General features: G+C 39.5%; 1 protein-coding gene across 1 annotated transcript in view; it reads left to right on the top strand.

The window, feature by feature from the left end:
- Positions 1–23,290, top strand: part of NOL4 (nucleolar protein 4) — a 190,078-nt gene that overhangs the window by 49,428 nt on the left and 117,360 nt on the right. Inside the window, exon 5 of the mRNA XM_066330532.1 lies at positions 1,726–1,858. Within this exon, the coding sequence (XP_066186629.1) occupies positions 1,726–1,858 (133 nt within the window). The remainder of the gene's footprint in view (positions 1–1,725; positions 1,859–23,290) is intronic.

The raw sequence follows: 23,290 nt of genomic DNA, 5'->3' as shown, positions 1-23,290 counted from the left end.
TATCCACTTAACAACAAGTACACACGATATCATGTTCTAGAGAGTGCTGTTTTTCTAGATCAATTCTGATGAACAGCCCAGAAAAATACCCCAAATCCTGTCTTGTCCTCTTTTGAAAAAAAAAAAAAAAAAAGTAAAAAAAGAAAAGAATTGGAAATATTTCAAACGCTTTCAGGATGTACAAAACTATTTGCCATATTTTCCTGTAAGTTCTTTCAAGTACTTTTTCTCTTAACAAGAGTAGCCATCTCAGAAAAGTTGTTACTGAAAATATATTGCCTTAGGTTTGTACATTGCCTCAGCTATTTCCAGAGAAAGACTTGTGGATACTTAATTTCTAATCCATGAGTGGGTGTGTAAACTTCAGTGAGATTGAAGCAACTGAAGTCAAATATGTATTTTGATATTTTCTGGACTGTGTCTAAAAAATGTTTCCTTTTATAAATGGATATAGGGATTAGGATTTTTACTTTTTGCCCTTTTATCATCCCTGTTAAATGCTCTGTAATTGGGCATGATGGATAAATCATATTAATGATGTAGAAGGTAGAATAAATTTGCAGTGATTCTCCTGTGATTATATTACTTTTATTTGCCACTGACTGTCATGACCGTGCTTGGAACTTTTATAGGCTTTCTCATTTTCATAGATGCTTCTTTAAGCAGTGTAAGTCAGTGTGACATCATGTCAAGGGAATTTGATCATGGATTCTTACTAGGTCAGGTTGCCATTTGGAAATGTCTTCCTGTGAATCTTTGTGGTTTAACCCCAGCCAGCATCTAAGAACCATGTAGTGGCTTGCTCACTCCCTTACCCACTCTGATGGGATGGGGGAGAAAATCAGAAATAAAAAGTAAAAACACAGGGATTGAGATGAGAAGAGTTTAATAATTTAAACAGAGTAAAATATACTACTACTGCCACTATTGCTGTTACTAATTGTAATGAAAGGAGAGAGAGAGAGAAGGAGGAATAAAACCCAAGAAAGAAATGTGATGCCAAATAAAGTTCCTCACCAACCACTGAATGATGCCCAGCCAGTCCCCCTCTGGTCAACTCCTCCCAGTTTATATATACTGAGAATAATGCTCTGTAGCATGGAATATCCCTTTTGCCAGTTCAGGTCAGCTCTCCTGGCCGTGCTCCCTCCTGGCTCCTTGTGCACCTGCTCAATGGCAGAGCATGAGACCTGAAAAGTCCTTGATTTAGAGTAAGCACTGCTTAGCAACAACCAAAACACCAGTGTGTTATCAACAATATTCCCATACTAAATCCAAAACACAGCACTGTACCAGCTGCTAAGAAGAAAATTAACTATCCCAGCTTAAACTAGGACAGTGGTCATTCCAGGGTTACTGACTTCCATGTGGGAAAGGTAAAGGATTCAGGCAGGGAATATAGGGGATGTCTCCTCAGCCAAATTTGAATAACAAGGGTTCGGTATGGAGTCTCTAGTTACTAATTCTTTTCTGGAATATATGATGGAACTACTGTGTAGTATTTACATAGCTGAACAAATTACATTTGTTAGATTATCATACCACATAAATGCTGTATTTTCCTCCCTCATCTTTATGTGCTCTCCTTGTTTTTTCATATACAAAAATATTTAGCATGATTACACTCCACACTGGTTGTGAGTGAAACAAATGCGTAGAGAATGAACTGCACATATAATGTGAACAGTGTACCATGTTTTGTGACATGTCACTTTTTATTTGCAGGATGAAAGTTCTATAGAAAGTGATGAGTTTGATATGAGCGACTCAACTAGAATGTCAGCTGTGAACTCTGACCTCAGCTCAAATCTGGAGGAGAGAATGCAAAGTCCTCAGAACCTCCAGGGCCAGCAGGATGGTAAGGCTCTCTTTTTGTATGGAGAATATGGCATTGCCTTGGTTTTTTTTTTTTTTTTCCATTCTGTGCTTTCATTTAGAATTTGCTTTTTTTCATTGTGTGTTTCATTAGGTAATTTGAAACACATGTTTCCTATATCTCAGCATGAAGAAAAAGAAATTATGGGGTTTTTTTTCAGGTTAATTTATTTGTTGCTTATGCAACAGGTGTGTGCTTAGACCACTATATGTTAAGTAGTATTATCTTACTGTCTATATATATTTATATCTGTAGTGTGACCATGCCTAGGCATAAAAGCAAATGAAACTCAAACCTTTCTGAGGCAACCCAGAAAGCTGAGGAAGTTGTTTTTACAAGGAGGGAGCGTGTCACAAAAGCTGGTTATTTGGGAGACTGGAACTGGAACTGGAATGTGATATTCAGAAGAAAAGATGAAAACAACAAATTTCTATAGAGAAATTGAGGCAAAAGATGAGGAAACAATGAGCAGCATTGCACATTTGAAGGATATTGTTTATTGTTTACAACACAAAGCTACTTTTTGGTCAGAGATAAAACTGACTTACTTTGCATTGGAGAGACACAGGTGTGTGGTCTTTTGCTTCAGCCCTTGTTATATAGCAATTTAAATGAGTCTGGATTGAAATGAACTTTCTTCTGGATTATGGAGCTCACAAATAGCCTGTCTACTACAGGCTGTGACAGTGGCTCGTGAGTGGCACAGGAATGTACAACACCCAAAGGTCCTGTCTATTCTATTGCCATTAGAAACAACACATTGGAATTCTGTACTTGCTACTTGGGAATTTCCTGATCATGTGTCCCAAAACAGAAGTGCTTTTATATTTCTCTTGAACACTATGGGATTTGACAACTAACTTGGATGCTTTGCACTTCATGCATAATGGTGGTCATTTGCTAGCTGGTAAGATATTTAGGTGAGAATGGGTGTGGTGCATAGTGGCTGATAGGATCTGGTGATTGCTGGGTTGCTTTGCAAACAAAGATGATGATTTTATAGGCCAGATTCTAACCACAACTGCCTTTTGTCAGAGTGTCCTCAAGCTATCACAATTTTTTTTTCAACATTTAACTTAGTTTCTGTCTACATATGTTCAGTAAAGGAGCAGTTCAGATGCACATGATGTATGAAAAGTTAGTTCACTTTCCTATTGAAGTTTGACTTTTAACAGGGATAATACATTACAGAAATACTGCTAACATAGAGGTTTCAGGGTTCTACTTAGGAAGGTGCCAGTTTTTGATGTATCTGGCTTTCACTGAAATACTATGCTGTAGAAGTTTCACATATGTAGTTTCTTAATAATAATTGCATGCATGCATATAGCTGAAATAAAAATTATAGCTCAGTACAATAACCTGTGAAGAAATGCCTGTCATACATATCTTAACACCTGCTGCAACCAGATTCATGTGCCACATCTAATCATATTAGAACCTAAGTATGAATGATAAAATGCTGCAAATCTGTCACTTGCTATTTGAAATGTACAGGAAATAAACCCACTGTGGTCTTTGAACTTCAGAAAGTGTGATCTTAGAGCATGGCTTTAAATCTCTCAGCTTTCCTTCCCTTCCTCCCAGATGGTACTTGCTCACCTTCCTAAGGCAATCCTATTTTTTGCTGCATCTTCTGGCTAAAGCATCTGCTGATAGAGAGATTTGAAATAGCAGCTCTCTTTCTGCTTCATTGTTTTCCTTTGCTAGCTGTTGTCAGGTAGTAAATCTAAGTGTGGCTAGTTATAGCAACACTGCTGTTTCAGGTGTGGGAGAAGGGGCTGGAGGAGGAGCAAAAGATATGAGAGAAGTGAGGGGAAGAGGAATAAGAGGAGAGCCCAGGAAAAAAGAAGATTGGAAGAAAATCAGTATGAGAGGTATAGGAAGGGAAGTTGGAACAAGAAGGAGGGAAAATAAAAGGAAACTTAAATGAATTTAGCATAAAAACCCTTTTGCTGTCACAGCCTGAATTGTAAAGTTTTACAAATTTAGTCCTTAATTATAGTGCACACACACCAAAATCATCACCAAAGCGTGAATCTATGTCAAAAGTGATTATTTCTCCCTTCCCTCAAACATTCTATATGTCTATGAAAGTTTATGTCAGCCACTACATTCAGCCTATAGATAAAGACACTTGGCATTTGCCTCATCAGAAATGTGTTTGCTGCATCCTGGCAGGTGAAAACTTGCTGTTGCATAAGGTTTCCTGTGCACGTGCAGTTGGAGGTGGAATGGGACAGCACAGGTCTTCTGCTGCCCCAAGCATGCTCTCTTTGGGAGGATCATTTGCTAATGGGAATCATTAGGAAAACTGCTGCCTGGATGGACTAAGGACAGCTCCAGTGTACCTAAAGGTGATGTGTTTAATCGCTTTATTTGCCTGGTTTTCCATGTGAGGTAGCATGAGAATATTTTGGGGCATCCCCTGTTTCTTTTCCTATGGATTTAAATTGATTTATAAACAGTCTGTGTACCCTAGAGGGATATGATAGTGAGCTGGACCATGCTACTGAGGGACAGATGGAGGCTCCTCATCCAGTTCAGTTTATCAGAACATCAGAATGCTGATAGTGTATGTAAAAAAATTGTGATGCTTTCATAGCATCATCCCTTGGGGCTGTACTTGCATCTTATTTAGACAGGAATTTTTATTTGGGAGTCCATGAAGGAGCTTATACTAGAAAATTTGACCTGAGGTTTCTCAATGTCTTCCAGTCCAATATTGTGTCCTGTTTCTCATGGTTAGGTTGGTTGAACCTAAATAGAATAAAGGCAAGTATGAGAGCAACTCACGGTATTAGCTGAAAGCAATAGACTTCTTCACCCAGAAATGCCATCATAGGTGAGAAAAATGCTGAGGAGGAAAGGCACAGAGACAGAAGGTGCATGTTTGCTTAGAGTAGATGGGTGCTGGTACTACACAAAAGTCTTGGGCTCTGCAAGTGGACTGAGGCTTCATAATACTTGTACTAAACTTATAAGGTGGAAAGGGTACAGGGAAGTAATGAAAAGTGTGGAGAGTTGGTGAATTGTATCCATGGTACTGAAGTTACCGCAATACTACTAAGGACAGTTCCCACTTTAAATTAGCCTTTGTACAGTTTTAAATATCAGAGTCTTGAGTCACACCTGCTGGTGAATGGCTGAAAATAGTATCCTGAGCACCTGCAGGGCTACTGCAGCGATGGGGTAGGAGCTGGAAAAGGCCTGCTGCTCTTCCCTGGGGAGATAGAAAAGGAAAGGAGCTCTGATTTACAATTGGTTCATTCCACAGCTGGGAATGGGGTATGGCTTTCTGCTTACCAGTGCCTCAGAGGTGTTTTCTCTAGCTGCCAGCTGGATAATAGAGTTACCAATTGCTCATGTGCTCCTTTCTCTTTTACTTGCCTCTTGCTTGCCCCTGTTTTCTTGCTTCCCTAGGCATGACACAGTTCTGTGTCCTAAGCAGGTTCTTTGGAGTGAGCCCTGTGTGTAACTCATCTGCAGGCAAAGCTCTCACATGAGAGCTGTCTTTAATTCTCCTTTCTCTTAATAATGCTCCTGGTGCTCTGATGTTGCTGGATCAGAACCTTTTGCCTGTCTGAGACCACAGACAGCAGGCAAGTTTTTTGAACTGAGTTGGAAATAAAGGAGCTTTTTTGTTTTTAAGTTAGTGGTTTGACCTGTTAAAAAAAAAAAAAATTGCAGTGAAAAATTACCTCTAGATATGTCTTCAAAGGAGCAGCAACAGCTTCTACCCTGAGTGAAAATAGGACTTTTGTTGCCCTTGCCTGTTAACTGGAGCCTTGTGCAGAACAGCTGGGTGTGTTTCCCTCCTCACTGTGGTACTTCATTAGTTAGCAAGACATGAGATATGTAGGGGGATGCTCTGATTAGAGGAAGTTAAGAACATGTACAACCCTAGAAGTGAGGAGAATTAAGTACAAATTTGACATTGCATTTTTTCTTGTTTGCTTATTTTTTACCATGTGAGCTATCAAGTAAAAGTCAGGGATGAGACTATTTGACTGTAACTCAGTGAAAGATGCAGGATTGATTTATTTTCAGTGTTTCTCACTGCACTGAGGTATACCAAAACTTATCAGTGATTAGTCTGGATTTGGATGGAGAGACTGTGTTCTCTTCAGTCTAGTTTTTAGAAAATTATGGTTACATGTTTATACTTGTATATATATATATACAACTGCCTCTCATAGGCATTATGTGGAGACATACATGAACTCATAGGAGCTAACCATGACAAAATATGTCAGAAATCAACCTTTAATGGTGGTTGTGCTGTCAATTTAGATGTAGAGATTAAAAGGCTTTTCCTGGTTGTACTTTTTTCAATTTTTAGAAAATTTAGCAATAATATTGTAATACAATGGAGGATTAAGTCTTTGAGTAATTTATTATCACTTGGATGGTGTCATTTCTCTGTCCTTGGCATGTTCAAATTGCCATGTTTTACACAATATAGATGTATGAAACCTGGCTGTTAACATTTACTATTCCTTTCAGTCATTTACTTTTGTGACAGATACAAGTATTGGAGTCAGCCATCTAAATACCTGTTTCCTGCATCAAAGCTATAATCTCTACATAATGGCTTCATCTGAAATAAGTAATGTTAGCTGATTAAGTTGTCAAAACTGACTGTCTATGCAAGAGTGCAGACTTGCTGTTGACTCTTCTGTCTGAACTAAGTCCAAGCCAAGAGTTTAGTCCCATCTTCTCATTCTGAACTTGTTCTACTGTTTTACTTCTTTCTGCTTTTGTCTTTATTCCGCTGAAACCTGGACTCCCTGTTTTGAAACACTGACTTTTCTTTCCTCTCAAAGCAATTTGAGTTCAAGATATATGAGTCCAAGCACCAACTGCTGGCCAAAGTGAAGACAGATAGGCAAAAGAGCATAATGGAGTAAATTATTTCTGCTGTTGACAATGAATTGGCCCTGCTCTTGATCTTGAGTAAAATGAGTGGTAGCAAAGCCAACTTGAGAGCAGATGATTCCCAGCATTAAATCCATGGCAACCTTTTTGCTGATAATTAAGAGTTTTTAGTGGAAATGTTATTTTACATTAATTTATAAAATCAATTTACATCAAGAAGTATTGTGCTTTTAATTTTTGTTCAAGCACTGAAAGGTTTTACAGATGTCCTTGTTTGTATGAGGTCTAAGTCCACTTGACTTCAGTAAAGGCCCAATAAAGGTCAGACAAACTGTTTGCAGAGTTAAGAAGATATCTTTTGCTAAAAACCTTTACTTCTTTAAACTTCAAAACAAAGCACCTGACATTTCTGTATTATATGGGATAGACTGAAATTACCACATGAAGTCATAAAGCCTTAATAAAAATATTAAACTAAAACTAAAAAGCAGTCTGTCAGTTTTCTTAGATGCCACCTTGTACACTTTTAGAAAGCCTTTTTGTTTTAGGGACTTTTTTGTGACTTGGCTGGTTTTATTTGCAATCTGTAGATCCATATCTACAAAGCTAAAATGCTATTAAAGTTGTTGATAATGCTTATACTTTATACAAGACATTGGACATGAAAATTAATAAGCATTTTACTGTGAAGAAAAAGGCAATTTTTGCTTAATAAAGAGGGTTTGCACTGATTAAGAATGTTAGCTTATAGAGAATAGAAAAAAATCACTTTTTTTTCTTTGAGGAAATGGCAGACCATTTAAAATTACATTTGAGCTAGGACCAGACGATCTGTCAATTTAGTGATATATTTAGATCTTCCAGTCTTGTTCAAGCCACTGAAATTTGCAAAATTTTGGGAAATAATCTCACTTCTTATCACTCAGAATGAAATGATAAATACTAGTTTTCTAAAAATGAAAATCTAAGAGACCTGCCTGTCTCATGGCAGTGGAAAAGGAGCACAGATGTGATGTACAGAAGCAAAGGTTTTCTGTCTCTGCAGCTGTTGATCTGCCACCTTTTGGAATCACCAGCTTTCTTACTGAATAAAGCAAAAGACAGTGCAGTCACACATACATGTTTCTGAGTAAGTCTATGGGCTCCACTCAAGTGTGTCACAGATGTCAAAATCACAGAGGTTTCTTTAGACAGGGAGTTAGTTATAAAATGTTGCTCTGTCTGAGAAAATCAGTATCATCTTCCTCTAAGCAGAGTCAAAATGTACCTGAGAAACTGGCATGTGATGCTATTTTGCTTCAGTGGAGCTACACCTGGAGCGATTTAGCTCATCAGGTTTGGTTTGATGGATTATTATTTGCATAAACCAATGCATTGTAGTGGAAGGTGTTCCTATTTATGGTGTGTGTGTGGGGGGGGAGGGAGGGGGCTGGTGCACACCTAGATGATCTTTGAGGTCCCTTCCACCCAAAACATTCTATGATTTTGTGATTTAAGAAAGAGGAGGAAAATGGTGAAACATGACCAGAATGTCAGAGAGTTTTGGAAATCTAATTTCAGTGTTGTTTTAATGGCTTCTTTAGAAAAGATACCTTATCAATGCAAAAGAGACTAAAAGTGACACTGTAATGACACTTGAGCAGTGCTACAATGACAATAACAATGAATATTACTAAGCCTGGGCAAGAACTTGAAATGTTTCTGCAGCTGCATTAGAAACTTTCAGCCCTTAATATCGTTAAGGAGAGCTGTGTGGAATTTTCAGCAAATCAAGTATTTTAATGGACTGTCTGCTGACAAGGCAGCTGCTGTGTGCATTGTCATCAGAATACTGAGCTGATACATGAGGAACTTCTATTGTATGAGAGATGAAAATCTTCCTTTGACTCTACACACAATTCAAATTTGTTTAGAATTAATAAGCAATGTGTTGTGGTTTAGGATTGCTTATTCCAGAGATAGGATTTTGTGAGAAAAAGGCAAAAGCAGGCTCAACTTAGAAGCAAAACCAGATAGATTTTATTAACATACAGTAAGAGAAGAAAATAAGAAGAGAAAAAAAACCCCAACACAAATTAATTTCTAAAACCAACCCTCACTCCCAGTCTCTCACTACAAACTAACTCCCAGTCTCTCACTACAAACTGTTCATTTTCTACAAACAGTGTAAAGAGGCAGAACTCGGAACTCCGGGTCAGTACCACTAATAAAACAGTCTTTCATTCAATCTTTGAGAGGGAGAAGTCACTCCTGTGTTTTGGTAACTTTCACACAAAAGCAGCGCGCCCAGAGAATCTGCATCTGTGGAAGCATCTCATACCACACAGCCCTTTCCATGACTACCTATGGGCCATGGATTTCAAAAATTGGGGTAGTACCTTTTAAAAATCAGCTGTTTCAAAAAAACAAAGGATCTTTTTCAACTTAGGGAACAGAGATGGTCTTCTTACTTCTTCACTTGCAGAGGGCTTCTTCTCATCTCTCTCTGTTCAACCTCTCAAGGGGGCACAAAAATATTCACTCAGTTCATCACAGATACCTTCTCTCAAATCCACAAATCATCTCCCCAGTTTATATGGTCCACAATTTATAAGAATTTCCAGTTGCCAAAATCCATAGAAGATTTTTCAGCCTAGAACCAAGGCAACTCATCATCTCTATCACTTAAAAGTCATTCTTCCTTTACTGACTTTGAGATCTCCATATTGTCCCTTAACATGTCTCCAATTTGGCCTTTTCATCTCCGAGAAGGGTTAGAGTTTTAAAGTCTTAATCTGTGCCAGGAAAAAGTTAAAGCCTGCCCAGGCCTGCAGTGATCTGATGATAGCTGCACCAGCCCCTGAAAATGTTTCAAAGCCCTGCCAGTGAGGGGGAGGCTGATGGATACTCTCTTCTTCCCACCCCTTGATCTGGTGGTGCTGCTCTGTAAGGCCCAGCTTACAGTAGGGTGGGGACAGATCCCACTCTCCCCTGGGCCAGGGACACCGGCAGCCAGGGGGGCCCGGGGCATGGTCCTGCCACAGCCCAGCCCCAATCCCACTGCAGCCCCAGACACACGGCCAGCCCTGCGGGACTGCAGCCATCCCTCCTCTGCAGGACTGCAGCCATTCCTCCTCTGCAGGACTGCAGCCATCCCTCCTCTGCAGGACTGCAGCCATCCCTCCTCTGCAGGACTGCAGCCTTTCCTCCTCTGCAGGACTGCAGCCATCCCTCCTCTGCAGGGCTGCAGCCATCCCTCCTCTGCAGGACTGCAGCCATCCCTCCTCTGCAGGACTGCAGCCTTTCCTCCTCTGCAGGACTGCAGCCATCCCTCCTCTGCAGGACTGCAGCCTTTCCTCCTCTGCAGGACTGCAGCCATCCCTCCTCTGCAGGACTGCAGCCATCCCTCCTCTGCGGGACTGCAGCCATCCCTCCTCTGCAGGACTGCAGCCATCCCTCCTCTGCGGGCAGCTGCTCCCGGATTCCCGGCCGGCTCCGGCCTCTCTTGGGGCAGCCAGGGCCTAAGCCGGGATCTCCTCGGCTGCCTACGTGTTCCCTGCTCGGCGGATGGGGGAAAGAGAGGAAGTCTCCAACCCAGCTTCAGCTTTTATATGGGTATTCCCAAAAGTCACTTTCCATTTTCGGAATGGCCAGAACTGCATGTGAAATCCAGAAACCTGTCCCCCCATAGGTCCCTGTCCTTTCCATAGAGTTTCAAGGTCCTAGCATAGAGATACAGTTGCAACCCATGACACAATGTTTTCAATGGAGAGCACTCCTTCGTCCATCCTGGACCTACCTAATCATACATTAGTCTCAAACTGGGATTTGGACATGAGCACCCATCTCACTGAAGCACAGCAAATGGATTGCTTTTATAACTGGCCCTTTTAATATGTAGAGTTACTGTATTTACATTTGTTAGTTGCAAGCATCTTGTGAGTTGGCTTTAGTGAATATCTCCCCCTTGCTCCATGTGACTTCTGTGTGTCTTATTCCATCTTATAATAACTTGGAGGATTTTTTTTGACATGTCTCTGTTTGTTTCTTATCTTATACCGTAATTTGCTTTAGAGACTAAAATATTATTAAACATGAATTATGCATTGAGCAGACTCTGCTAGAGTCTGAGTGGTCTGTTGCAACCAGAGAACAATCTCGTTTCCCGCACCACCCTCCCAGCTGCACAACTGTCACTTTCTATTACGCTTGCCTTGAACAATTGAGTGTGGCTTGTAATGACAATAATTGCCTCAAAATTGTTTGTCATGTTTGCCTTGTTAGCAACAAACTACTAACTGTTGGTTACAATCAGGTTCTCAGCTATTACTCCATAATTACATCAGGGAATACTTGCAGCCAATAATAGCTGAGAAATTAGAATTATCTTTTCACAAGTAGTGCTAAAATGCTTGCAGACCGTTCACTCTATTCACAGCCACTCGTTTTTACATCAGCAATCTAGGGGTAAGTGAAGCCTGCCCCCATGTAAAAGGCTAGCTGCAGACCTGTATCTTTTTGCATCTTCAGAATAGTTATATTAGTGTTGTATGTGTCCTATAACAATAGGTATTTCAATTTGGCAGTATTATTACCCATCAAGCTATCTCTTCCTTATGCATGTACTGGAGGCAGTCTGCTTTATTTTCAGGGTGCAAATCGTTGTAACTAAGCTTAGCTGGATTTCTCAAAGTGTTGTTTGGTTAGGGTCAATATTCTTTGTTTTTTTTCTCCTATCTTAGCATATCTCAGGCTGTTCCCTCCTATTTCTCTTTAACATCAAATAAAAGGAGGGGCATTCTGCTACAGAGATTTAGATTTGCTTTCCAGTAAAGGCACTTTATCCATTTTATCCTTTCATATGTACCAATTAGACTTTAGCAGAGGCTGTGTGCACAGATTGCTTGATTTAATTTGTCTACTTCCTTGTAGTAGAGGCAGAGTTTTTTTTCAGTTACTGTTAAAAGGAATGCTAGGTATTGACTCCTCCTTTTTTTCCCTATAACATATACTTAGAATAATATAATAGAACAATTTTTTTTAAAGGAAAAGCAATGTAAAAGAATGTGCTTTAAAGAAATTTAATTTAGCCATTGATTCTTCACTGTGTCATACTTTAATTAAGGAAGCTGTTAATTTATTTTTTTTAAACAGGAAATTCCCTAGAGACATTGGTCTGGCTTGTGAAAGATATTTTGAATGGAAATTTCTTTGAAGTACTTACTGCTTGATAAAATATTTGTAATGCTGAACATTTAAAATCAGTAGCAATTTTTTTAACCAAATGCAAATAGTTTGATTACAAGAAAAAATCAGTATTTTTTTTTCAGCAGTATAGTGTTTTGTAATATTAAAACACATAGGAAGTGGTTATAGATATTTTCCTGAGATTTGTGAAGAGGTGTTTTCAAATAATTGGTTTAATGTTGCTAAATAGTCACCGTATTTGTTGTCCTGATGCAGAGGGACATGCCATCTCTGGCACTTCTTAATAACAGGATGGAAGAAAAGATGCAATCATCCTGAAAATTTCAGGATAGGCTGAACTCCAGTGGTGTTCTCCAAGAATTCCCGAACACTGATAGCCTGGTTTATGAGAAAGATGGTAGAGCTGGTTTGAGGCTGACTGGAGACAAGACACAAGAACAAGAAAGATATAAGAACAATTAAATTTAGCATCAGCACAGATTAGAATACAGCTTGACTAATTTACAAGTTTTTTTAGTACTTGTTGACTGGTTAACAGCCTGCTGGGAGGTGTGTGAGGCTCAGGCAGTCTCTTAACTGCTGCATGCCAGGTGGACACTCACCACTGACAGTTCTGACCACTGCAGGAGCATCCTTCCAGAGTGACTGGTCAGACAGACTGACAGACACTTCAGTAGCTACTCAGACCCACTCTGGGAAAAGATGTGGAGGAGTACACAATTACCATGGCTGGCTCTACTATGTGTGGTGCTGAGAAACCAGTTCAGAACCGCAGTTGTAAGCGTTGGTGTTACTAATAAAATAAATTAAGATAAAAGCTAAATTTATGTAATATACAACTTTCAGATTTAAGTGCACAGAATTAAAGAGGAATTGATGGCTTAAGTCAGCTCCAAGAAGCTTTTCTCCATTTTCATCAGGGCATGGCCTTGCAGCCAGAATGTGGCTTTCCAGCAGAAAGATTGCCTTGAGATCAACCTCTGCTGCAGAGGTTCCTGCTTATGGGGATAGTTCCATCTTTGTGTTTAAAGTCTTTTCTCAGTGCTTCAGTTTAACTTCAGTGTTTTACAAGCTTCCTTTTTTGTGACATAAATCAAGGAGTCAGTTTAATGCATCTCTAGAGGACTACTGGCTGCTTCTACTGAGCTTCTAGCTGTTCTGATATCCCATGTGCTTTACTAGGTAGGGTTCCCTAAGTAGAAGGCAGAGTGACCTCTGTTAATAACCATCCAAGATCCCTGCTATAAACTGTTAAACATTCATAAAATTAGTAATTCCTTATGACTGGAATGTCGAGTTCAAACCTCTATGCCTAGCTTTTTGTATTCTGAAATTTGAATTTCATGTAAGCATAGATATTGGCAAGGAGAATCAAACGAGATCATAAACCAGAAAAAAAAGCTTGTGATTCACTAGCAGTTTTAAAATAAGGCAATAATAAAAATACTTTGGGACAATAAGTGATTAGAAAATTTGATTTTTTGCTTTGAGAAACTATAATAAAACCATGATATCCACAGACTAATCTTAAGAGTGATAATTGCTATTACTAGTTTGATAGGAAAAGAAATTAGGAGATGCAAACTGGGAATAGTTTTTTTGGTTTTTTTCCTCTGCAAAAACAGAATAGAGAGATGACATTTCAGTTACACAAAGTTACTGTTCCAAGAAGAACCAAAAAATGAAGTATAATAGAATTTTAATGACTTAACTGGCAAAGACATACAGTGAGTTTGTTATGTCACACTATTTAAGTGTCTCATGAATGGTTATTCTGAAGGGAGCTGATGCTGCAAGCTGTCAAAGAGAGAATGGAAAGACAGAACTACATGATGTGGGAACTCTTAACATGAATTACTTGGAGTGGAAGAAATAAGCTCTCTTCAAAAGGAGGTGGTATAAATAATGAGAGCAGCAGTGTGGTCTAGAGAGCTAGAAAGTAAATAGAAGCAACTAGTGCTTTCAAATCAGTTTTAAAAAAGACTGCTTGCATGTGTATAAAGAAGCTATAATTCTTAGTAATAGTCTTTGGATAATTTACAGGTCTGTGTACATCTTCTAGGATTCCTGTCTGTTTAAAAATAATTGGTAAAAGATTTTAAAAAGATAGCCCTCCATCTTTTAAAAAGATATCTCTCCAAGGTAACTGTCTAAGGATTGTATCTGTATCAGAAGTTTAAAAGAACTTTGACTTTTAGTGACTTGGTTTTTAGATATTTTATCCAGCACGATCATCTCCAAAATACATGGATGCAATGAAAATCTTACTGAAATAAATTATGGGAATTTATATGAACCTAGTGGAGACAAAGTTTCACCCTGCATTTTTTAATAACAGGTGCTCTGTAACTGAACAAATTCTGAAGTAGTTAGTGTGGGCACTGAAATTGCTATCGTCTCTTTAATTAAACCTTCAGTGCAATTTATGCAGTGATGATAAGCTTTAATTCAGCAAGTTAGCCAAGCTCTGTCTATTCCTGTATCTTCATTCTTTCTTTCTGCTGCATTTCTGCAGTTTTGTACTAGTTGTATTCTCCCTAGGAACTGTTCTTAGATTCTTAGAGCAGGCTGTAATCCCTGGTTATTCCTGTAAGACTGTAGTCATAGACTTGCTGTTGTATATGTAATTATATCTTCTGCAAATATGTCCTACTTTTATTAAAGACATGGATGTTGTAAAGCCTCTTAGCAAGGACAAATATTTTTCTCTTCTCTGAACCATCTCTATTCAGCAGTGTGCTCCCATTCACTCCCTGGAAAAAATGAGGCCTAAAATGATTGCTTGCTCTAGAAGTTGAAAAAATGATGGTGACAGCATTAAAAGGCAAGCAGCACAGGTAGATTTCAAAGAGTGAAACAGCAGCTTGGCCAAGTTTTTAATAATAATTTAAGAAAGAGTGTTCCATGGTGATCCTTGAACTTAATTATCTCTGTTGGTGTTGTTAAGTGTTGATTTCAATAGAAACTTTCTTAGATACAGCTTTTCAAAGGAAAGGGTAGACATGGTAAAGCTATTATTTTTCTGAGAAACAATTTTTCAACCCATAGGAAACTGTGTACACTTCTAGCATTTTACAGGCAGCTCTGACGCTATCATGGCCACACAGAAGAACAGGGATTTTTGAGAAGAACTTCTACTGCATAGGTAATTTACTGGGGTGGGTAGTGGTAGCCTATTTGTCCTTTTTGTTTCTTAAAACCCCTTCCAGTGTAAAGCCTGGTTTAGAGTAGTCCAGTTCTTAGAATCATAGAGTCATGGAATCATGGAATCATGGAATAAGCTGAGTTGGAAGAGACCCATCAGGATCATCGAGTTCAACTCCTGGCCCTGCAAAGGACACCTCAAGGGCCACATCATGTACCTATGAAAACATTGTCCAAATGCTTCTTGAACTCCGTCATTCTTAGTGCTGTGACCACTTCTCTGAGGAGCCTGTTCCAGTGCCCAAACACCCTCTTGGTGAAGAACTTTTCCCTGATATCCAAACTAAACCAATCAAACTGAGCTTCACACCTTGAGTCCTGTCACTGGGCACAAGAGAGAAGAGATTAGTACCTGCTCCTTTACTTTGCCTCATAAGGAAGTTTCAGACTTCAATGAGGTCTCTCCTCAGCCTCTTCTTTTCCAGGCTGAACAGGCCAAGTGACCTCAGCTGCTCCTCATAAGGCTTCCCTTCAAGGCCCTTCACCATCCTCATGGCTCTCCTTTGAACATGCTTTAATAGTTTAATGTCTTTTTTTGTATTGTGGTGCCCAAGACTACACACAATATTCAAGGTGAGGCCATCCCAGTGCAGAGCAGAGCAGGACAATCCCTTCCCTTGCCTGATGTTTTTTAGGACAGGGTTGGCCCTCCTGGCTGCCAGGGCACTCCTGACTCATGTTCAAATTGCCAGTGGCCAGGACCCAGGTCCCTTTCTGTGGCACTGTAGTGCTGCTTTCCAGCCTCTCATTCCTCAGTCTGTGCACACAACCAGGACTGCCCCATCTGAGATGCAAGTCAATCTGTATGGCAGTTCTGTTCAGTTTATGCCTTTTGTTTTGTTTAGGCTAGCTTTGAGGTCTACTTGTGCATTTGCTCTTTATTGTAGATGCTTGATGTGAGCCTCTGTGAATAGAAAATGATTCTGCAATGTGGTTTTCAGAAGGACATGGCATGGCCCAGTCAAGCATGCTGTAATGGAGCAATGGCCCTTTGCTTCTTAGCTGAAATATGTTGTAGGACCCTGTGTTACTTGTGATCTGGCTTATGCCTGGGCATGAGCAGACTGGCTGTTAAGATCCCAGCCCTAACTGATCATCCAGTACACACATATGAGGGGACAGTGGATGCTAGCATTATCAACGTCTGTGGTTTTTTTATCTATAGGCAGATAGAAGAGAAATAACTCTTTGATTTTTGAACTCTTTCTGCCTTGCTGAATGAATTTCTCTTAATAATTGTCACTGGTGAAGCAACTTGAACCCAACCAGCTGGGGTGGCAATTGAAACGGGGATGGGAATAATTGAGTAAGCCTGAAAAACGACTTTAATAATAGCCTGAGCCAACAAATGAATATAAATCAAACACAGTATGGGACAACCTTGAAAGACTCAAAAATGTGGCAGACATAACAATATATAGCCTCTGTAACGGAACAGATAACCAATGAACATTAACATTACCTTATATGTAAAACATTGCGAATCAATCATAAACAAGAACTCAGAACATAACCTTATATGGTGCAACTCCATTAACATAATATATATGTTAAGCATCCCATCCTTCTCTCCATGACCTAACAAGATATTTCCCTTCCTAGCATCCCATTTCCCATGGCCTCAGATTGATGCCTCCTTCACTATCGGCCAAGGCCAACCTACTCTCAGTCCCTGCCAGTCCAACTCCTACAAATAGTAAGGAGCTTCTTTAAAGATATTTCTGTCATGTGTGTCAGGAAGAAATCTAGTCTTCCATGCTGTCTGACTACGTCTTAGGAATACTGCAATTAGACACACTTTGAACCTGAATGAAAAAATGAGGAGAAACTACTCTCTGGGCTCCTCCATTATTCCTGTTCAGAGTGAAAACTGTCTCCCTTCAGCACCCTTCAAGGCAGGAAAATTTTAATTATTCTACTTTCCTATGTGAGTATGTGGTGGATGCATTTGTATCTCCCTGTCTGTACACACAGATGTGAACAGAAGTCAGTTCTGAGAAAAAATCTGGGGAGTAGAGGATTAGGAAAGCTTTGTAGGGAGTAGCTGAGATTGAACTTACCAAGGTTGTTTTTCCAGCAGCATTTATTAAAAATAAAGTTAGCATTGAGTTTTATGATGGTCCAGTTTATATTTTGTTAAACAATATGAAACAAATATAAATCTAATTTAAGTCTACACAAACGTATCTATTACTATGAATAGATTTTCTATTGGTACATTTTATACCCATATTTATAAATCTATATTTCTCTTATCACAAATATACATGTATATATGTCTTTATATAGATGTTTATTTCTAAATAAAGTGAACAGATCACTGGAGAGAGGTAGAGCTTGATGGCATGGGAATCTTTTTTTAGGCATGCATTTTCCTATGCTCTAGTTAGAGATGGTCTCTGAGAGCTCAGAAATACCATGGGCACAAATTTCTAAAGAGGCAATTTTGTGAAGGCTAAACCAAATCCAACCAAATCCAACCAAAGTAGTATACGTTCCAATACTTGTGAATCTCTGAGGCAATAAAGCAGAGGTCAGAGCATTGTACAGTCACAGAATGTCAGGTTAGAAGGGGACCTCAAGGATCTTCTCGTCTAACCTTTTTTGGCAAAAGCATGGTCTATGCAGCATGGTCCAGCACCCTGTTCAGCTGCATCTTAATTATTTCAATAGCTGATTGTTCTCATAGTGAAAAATTTTCCTCTTGTATCTAATCAGAATCTCACCAGAAGTAGCTTGTACCCATTACCCCTCATCTTTTCCATGTGACTGCTTGTAAAAAAGAGAGCCCTTATTGTCTTTCTTATAGCCACTCTTTAAATACTGGAACATGGCAACAAGGTCTACCCTAAACCTTCTTTTTTCAAGCCCAGACACACACAGTTCTTTTAGCCTTTCCTCACACAGCAAGCTTCCCAGTCGTTTGATCATCTTTGTGATCCTTCTCTGTACCTTCTCCAGCCTTTCCATATCTTTGTTTGTACAACAGGAACCAAAACTGCACACAGTATTTCTGGTGTGGTCTGACAGACACTAAGAGTGCATTTCTGCTGGTGATGCTCTTGTTGGCATGCCCCTGCATCCTGTTGGCTTTCTTTGCTGCAGCAGCACAATGCTCACTCATACTGAGCTTGTTGTCTGCCAGTACCACCAGGTCCTTTTCTACAGAACTAGTCTGTACCACCTGGGTTGATCCCATGTTGTGTTGCTTTCCTGGATTATATTTTCCCAGGTGCAAGACCTTACACTTGTCTTTGTTCAACTTTGTAAGGTCCTTGTTAGCTCACTTCTTCTATCCAGGTCTTCCTGCAGTCTGGTTCTCCCTTCTGAAATGCCCACTTTCCTACTCAGTTTGGTGTTGGCAAACTTAGTCAGTGTACACTTGATCCCATCTTCCAAATAAATTGTGATGCCTTTCCTATTTAACAGAGCATCTGTATTTTCCCTCTGTTTCTGCTTGTTGTTTATGGGCTTGAAGAACACTTTCCTGTGGTGGCATGTCTTGCTTTCTTTTTTTGGTGTGCATGGAAAAGATTTTGTTTGAATGGGTTCCAAATGTATCACAAGGTGTGTGCCATCTATACCAGCTTGTTTTTTCCTATTCAGCAGAGGCAGCATTGAGAAACAGCAGATGTCAGTATCTGTAGCTCCTATCAGAATATTACAAATTATAGCTGAGGGATAGTAGTAGCTAAAACAGTTCAACAGCACTTTCTTCCTCCAGGGATGTAAAAACAAAAATAAATTTGGATGGCTGTCTCTTGTATAACTAGGTTCCATATATATGTATGTATATGTGTGTGTTTGTGTGTATATACTTATATTCATGTAAAAATAAATATTAATCCATAATGAAGCTCTGTCCATCCTTCAAAGTGTTCTTCTGTTGCAGGACAGGGGAATCTTAGGGCTTCCTAACCATTTGCAGTGGTGTTTTGTAGGGCAGGTCAGAGACTGAGTGGAGAAGACTTGTGTGACAATCCACCTGCAGTGCTGTGTGCAGCTCTGGGATCCTCACTGCAAGGAAGATGAGTATTAGTTAGAATTTCTCCAGCGGAGGGCCACAATAATTGTCAGAGGGATAGAACAAATCTTCTGTGAGGACAAGCTGAGAGAGCTGGGGTTGTTCATCCTGGAGAAGAAAAGCCTCTGGAAAGTCCTTAATAGAGCCTTTCAATATTTAAAGGTGGTGTATAGGAAAAAGAAAGAGAGACTTTTTTTCAAGGCCTACAGTGACAGGACAAGGGATAATAGTTTTAAACTGGAGTAGGATAGATTTTAGATTGGACATAAGGAATCTATTCTTTTTTTTTTTATTATGAAGGCAGTAAAGCACTGAAATAGGTTGTCCAGAGACTTGTGAATGCCCCATCCCTGGAAATGTTCAGGGCAAGGTTGGATGGAGCTTTGAGCAACCTGGTCTAGTTGAAGGTGCTCATGCTTGTGCAGGGACCTTGGAGAACTAGACTGGTCTCGATGTCTGTTCCAACTCAAACGCCCCTTTATTTCTCTGATTTCACTAATCAAAGAGAGAACACACACCCCAGCTTACAACACCTCTGTCAAAAAGAAAAAGATTTCTGGATCATTTCAGGTGGATTTTTTTTTTCCTGCCATGCCTGTCTGGGCAGCCAATAAAGTAGCAGCATCATGAAAGGTCCCAAAATTGAAGAGTGGGTTGAATAATTTAAAGCTGAATATTCTTGTTACTGGAATATGATTGGGAGGTGTTTCCTTCCTCCTACCACCTTTCATTTGTCTGCCTTTGTTGTTAAAAGGCTTTTTTCTCCTGCTATCATTTAAACATCAAGACAGTTTGAGAAGGAAATGAATTCTGGAGTAAGAAGCTTTGTGCACTGGTGCCAGGTGATAAGGAACATTTTTTTTCACAAGTTCATGTAGTTATTAGGAAAGAATGCTAGGCTTTTTTTTTTTTTTTTTTTTTTTTTTTGTGTGTGAGGTGTGGATTTTAGCAGGAGAGAAACAGTTTTTGTAATAATCCTTAGTTCTCAGTCTAAGAAAATCTGAAATATATCTCTTCAATACTTCAGCTTTGCTTATTTCCAGCTGAAACTGTCATGGGAGAGGAGAGCTGTAGTAAAGGAGAGGGTGCTGCATTTGAAAAGCATGTCCTTTGAGGGGAATGGACCAGTGTGGAGCAAATGGAAGGGTAACCTATCTTCATGCTTGTTTCCAGCTTGGATTCGGAGTATGAGATGAGAAAGTCAGTTTTAGCATCAGGGAACCAAAGAGTTGTCTGATGGACAGGAAGAGAATTGGCAGTGATGGCCTTGGCAGAGGTGTAAGTGGTAGTTAGACCTCTAACTCCTGCAGAGAGGTGGCAGGAGAGGGAGAACTCTTCTGCCATTGGTGCCTTTTCAACCACTGCTCTTGGTGAAGCTTTGCTAGTTTTGTTCTAGTTACTCCCTGAAGAAGCTGTTTAAAAGAGTATCACTTGCCAGTGTGTAAAAGGAAAACATCAGTGCAGGTAAATTTGGATGTCTTGCATTATACTCTCAGTGGACCTACACTGTTTTATAGCAAATGAGGTCCTAACCTTTTTTAAAAAGAGGTATTATTTTCTGTTTACAATTCTGATTTCTGTGACAGTTGATAGTTATCAGTACATCTCTGTAAGCATGAAAAATATGATCTTAACTTTATTAATTATTAGCACAGTTTATCAGTCCAAAATGCAGTGGAAATAAAGCAAACCTACTGATGTTCCCCTGCTAACCATTTTCATCTCCAAATGCTGAAGAAACCACATAGATGCTTATGGTAAAGACCTGTATGATTCAGTTTAACAAAATCCGTTTTGGAAGACCAGCAAGTCAGTAACGTGGCATAAGTGGCATGCCTTATTATATTGTCTGTGTTCCAAAAGAGATTCTGTCACCTCTTCCACCCACCCTCTGCATGTGGAGTATCTTTTCAAAGCAATCTGAGAGGTTTTGCTTATGCATTTAAACTGAAGGTCTGATTCAGTAGTTTTATTGTTCAAAGTACTAGTACTAAAGGAAGTGGTTTTAATTGGGAGCATTTGGAGGAATATTATCGTCTTTGTTAAATGTACTCATCCATACAACAAGAGTGACAGCTTTTTTCAGTGACTCAGAGCATAATTAATCCAGAAGGTTTAGAGCTATTAGCAGGGATAGTACACCTCAGGGAGGTTACTCTCCCGTCTCCCTAGATATATCAGAAGGCTAATGGAGCTGGGGAAATGAGGCAAGACAAGATGGGACTTCTGTCAGAAGAAGGGACTTGGGCAGATGAAGAGTGTCCGTTGGTTTGTGTCACAGCAATATATAAATAATTTGAAAGCTAGAGGTATCAGAAGGTGCGTCATGACTGAAGAACCAGTATGACTGAAGACCAGAATAATCTTGCAAGCTCTGAAATAAAGAAAACAGAAAAGTCCAATCCATGCTGCCGGAATTAATTGATGGCTGTAAGTAATGTGTTTCTGGAACTTTGGTGAATGGGTAAAGAAAAGGGAGGACATATTCCTTTCATGAGAGTGAAGAGAGATGATGGAGGATTTTTGGCAACTACAAGCTCTTCTGGGAGTAAGTTGTAGAATTAGTGGAAAAAATTCCACCTTGAGTCTGAATTACACCTTCATGAAATTTGAGCAGTTTTTGGAAGGAAAGGCTGGAACAGTGAAAACTGTTTGTATTTGTTTTGCTTTATTCCCCTGACTGTTCACACTGATTCAGCACTGAATATATTTATAATATATTTTTTTCTTTCAAAAATCCACTCCTTTGATATTAAAGAGGAACAGCTTTTACACTAAGCCAGAAATCTGGAGGATATTTTAAGATCCACCTACATCTTGTGAGATAGTCTTTACTACTCTAAATTAGATTCCCTAAACATGCCAAATATAAGGATGAGTAGAACATATGGATTGGCCAAAGGTATCTGAAGTAGAAGCCTTTTTTTTCTGCCTGCTACAGCTCATCCTGAAGCGTGACAGGCACTTTTGGTGACACATTCATAGAGGAAGGATAGGCTAGAAGCTTCCTCTCTGGTAAGAGCTCACTGACTGTATGATATGATTACATAAAAAACCATAGGAAAGCTGTGAGTTGCTAATGTTTTCAAGATAGGACTAAGGCCTTGCTTTCAGGTTTCTCCTTATACCTATATGGATGTGGTGCAGGCAAGCTTTGGCACATACAGAAAAAGCCACTGAGTTCCTTTGTTCTTTGCTATAAATATGGTCGTCAATGAACCCTTTTAAAGTCTTTGTTAAAAAAAATGGTTTAAGCTTTAGCCTTGATTCTAGGTTCTTTATTACCCAGTGTTGGGGCCTTATGGATTGTACATCCACATCTTTAGCCAAAATGAGTTTTAAATGAGTTGAAAAGTACTGACAAACCTTGCAACATGGGGAGGATTTTAGCAGCAAAGATAATATTGGATGGTTTCAGGAGTTACTCTGATTCCAAATTTTCAGTTATCTGCAGGGTCTGCCTTGGGCTAGAGTCGCCTCAGGATCAGCTGAGTGCAGAAAATGGCTCAAACACACAGCCCTTCCGTATTATCTCTCAAATGGGAGCTGCTGACACTCTGACTCTTGTTCCATTTCAGGACTAATTTAAACACATGTGGAAGTGGGCTCAAGTTTTTTATCTTTCCATTGAGCTTCCCACTTCCTATTGACTTCACACCGAAGTAGAGGCACCTGTGTGCTTAATTGCACAGTTGAACGAAGTTATTCCCTGTTGTGTGGGCTCTCACTGCTGTTTCCAAAGAGACTGTAACCAGGAACATACAGGAAGAGATGAAGGTTGTACAGAAGGCTGGCTCTCCCGAGCTTCTGGCTCTGAGAAGGCTTGGGAGGAGCCGGGTAAGAATAGGAATTTTAGCTGATTAAATGATTGATTCAATGTTGGTCTTGGCAGGATATGTCAGGAATCATCTGAGCTGTAAGCACCTCTCATTTATACCAAATATACTTCTGAGTTTGGAGGAGAAAGGAACATACTGTTTTAATAGAGCTTAAAGAATAGTAAACAGTGCACAGGTTCTCCAGCTAAATTGATCATTAAGAAGTTTGGCAACCTCCTTAGGAAAAGAGGTGATTTGATAATGAAAGCAATTATCCTATCTGAATAGACAACTATTGGATAT

Source organism: Sylvia atricapilla, chromosome 1 (assembly GCF_009819655.1).
Source record: "Sylvia atricapilla isolate bSylAtr1 chromosome 1, bSylAtr1.pri, whole genome shotgun sequence".
NCBI classification, from domain to species: domain Eukaryota; kingdom Metazoa; phylum Chordata; class Aves; order Passeriformes; family Sylviidae; genus Sylvia; species Sylvia atricapilla.
The sequence above is the reverse complement of the archived record's forward strand: the minus strand, read 5'-3'. Positions and strand labels throughout refer to the sequence as shown.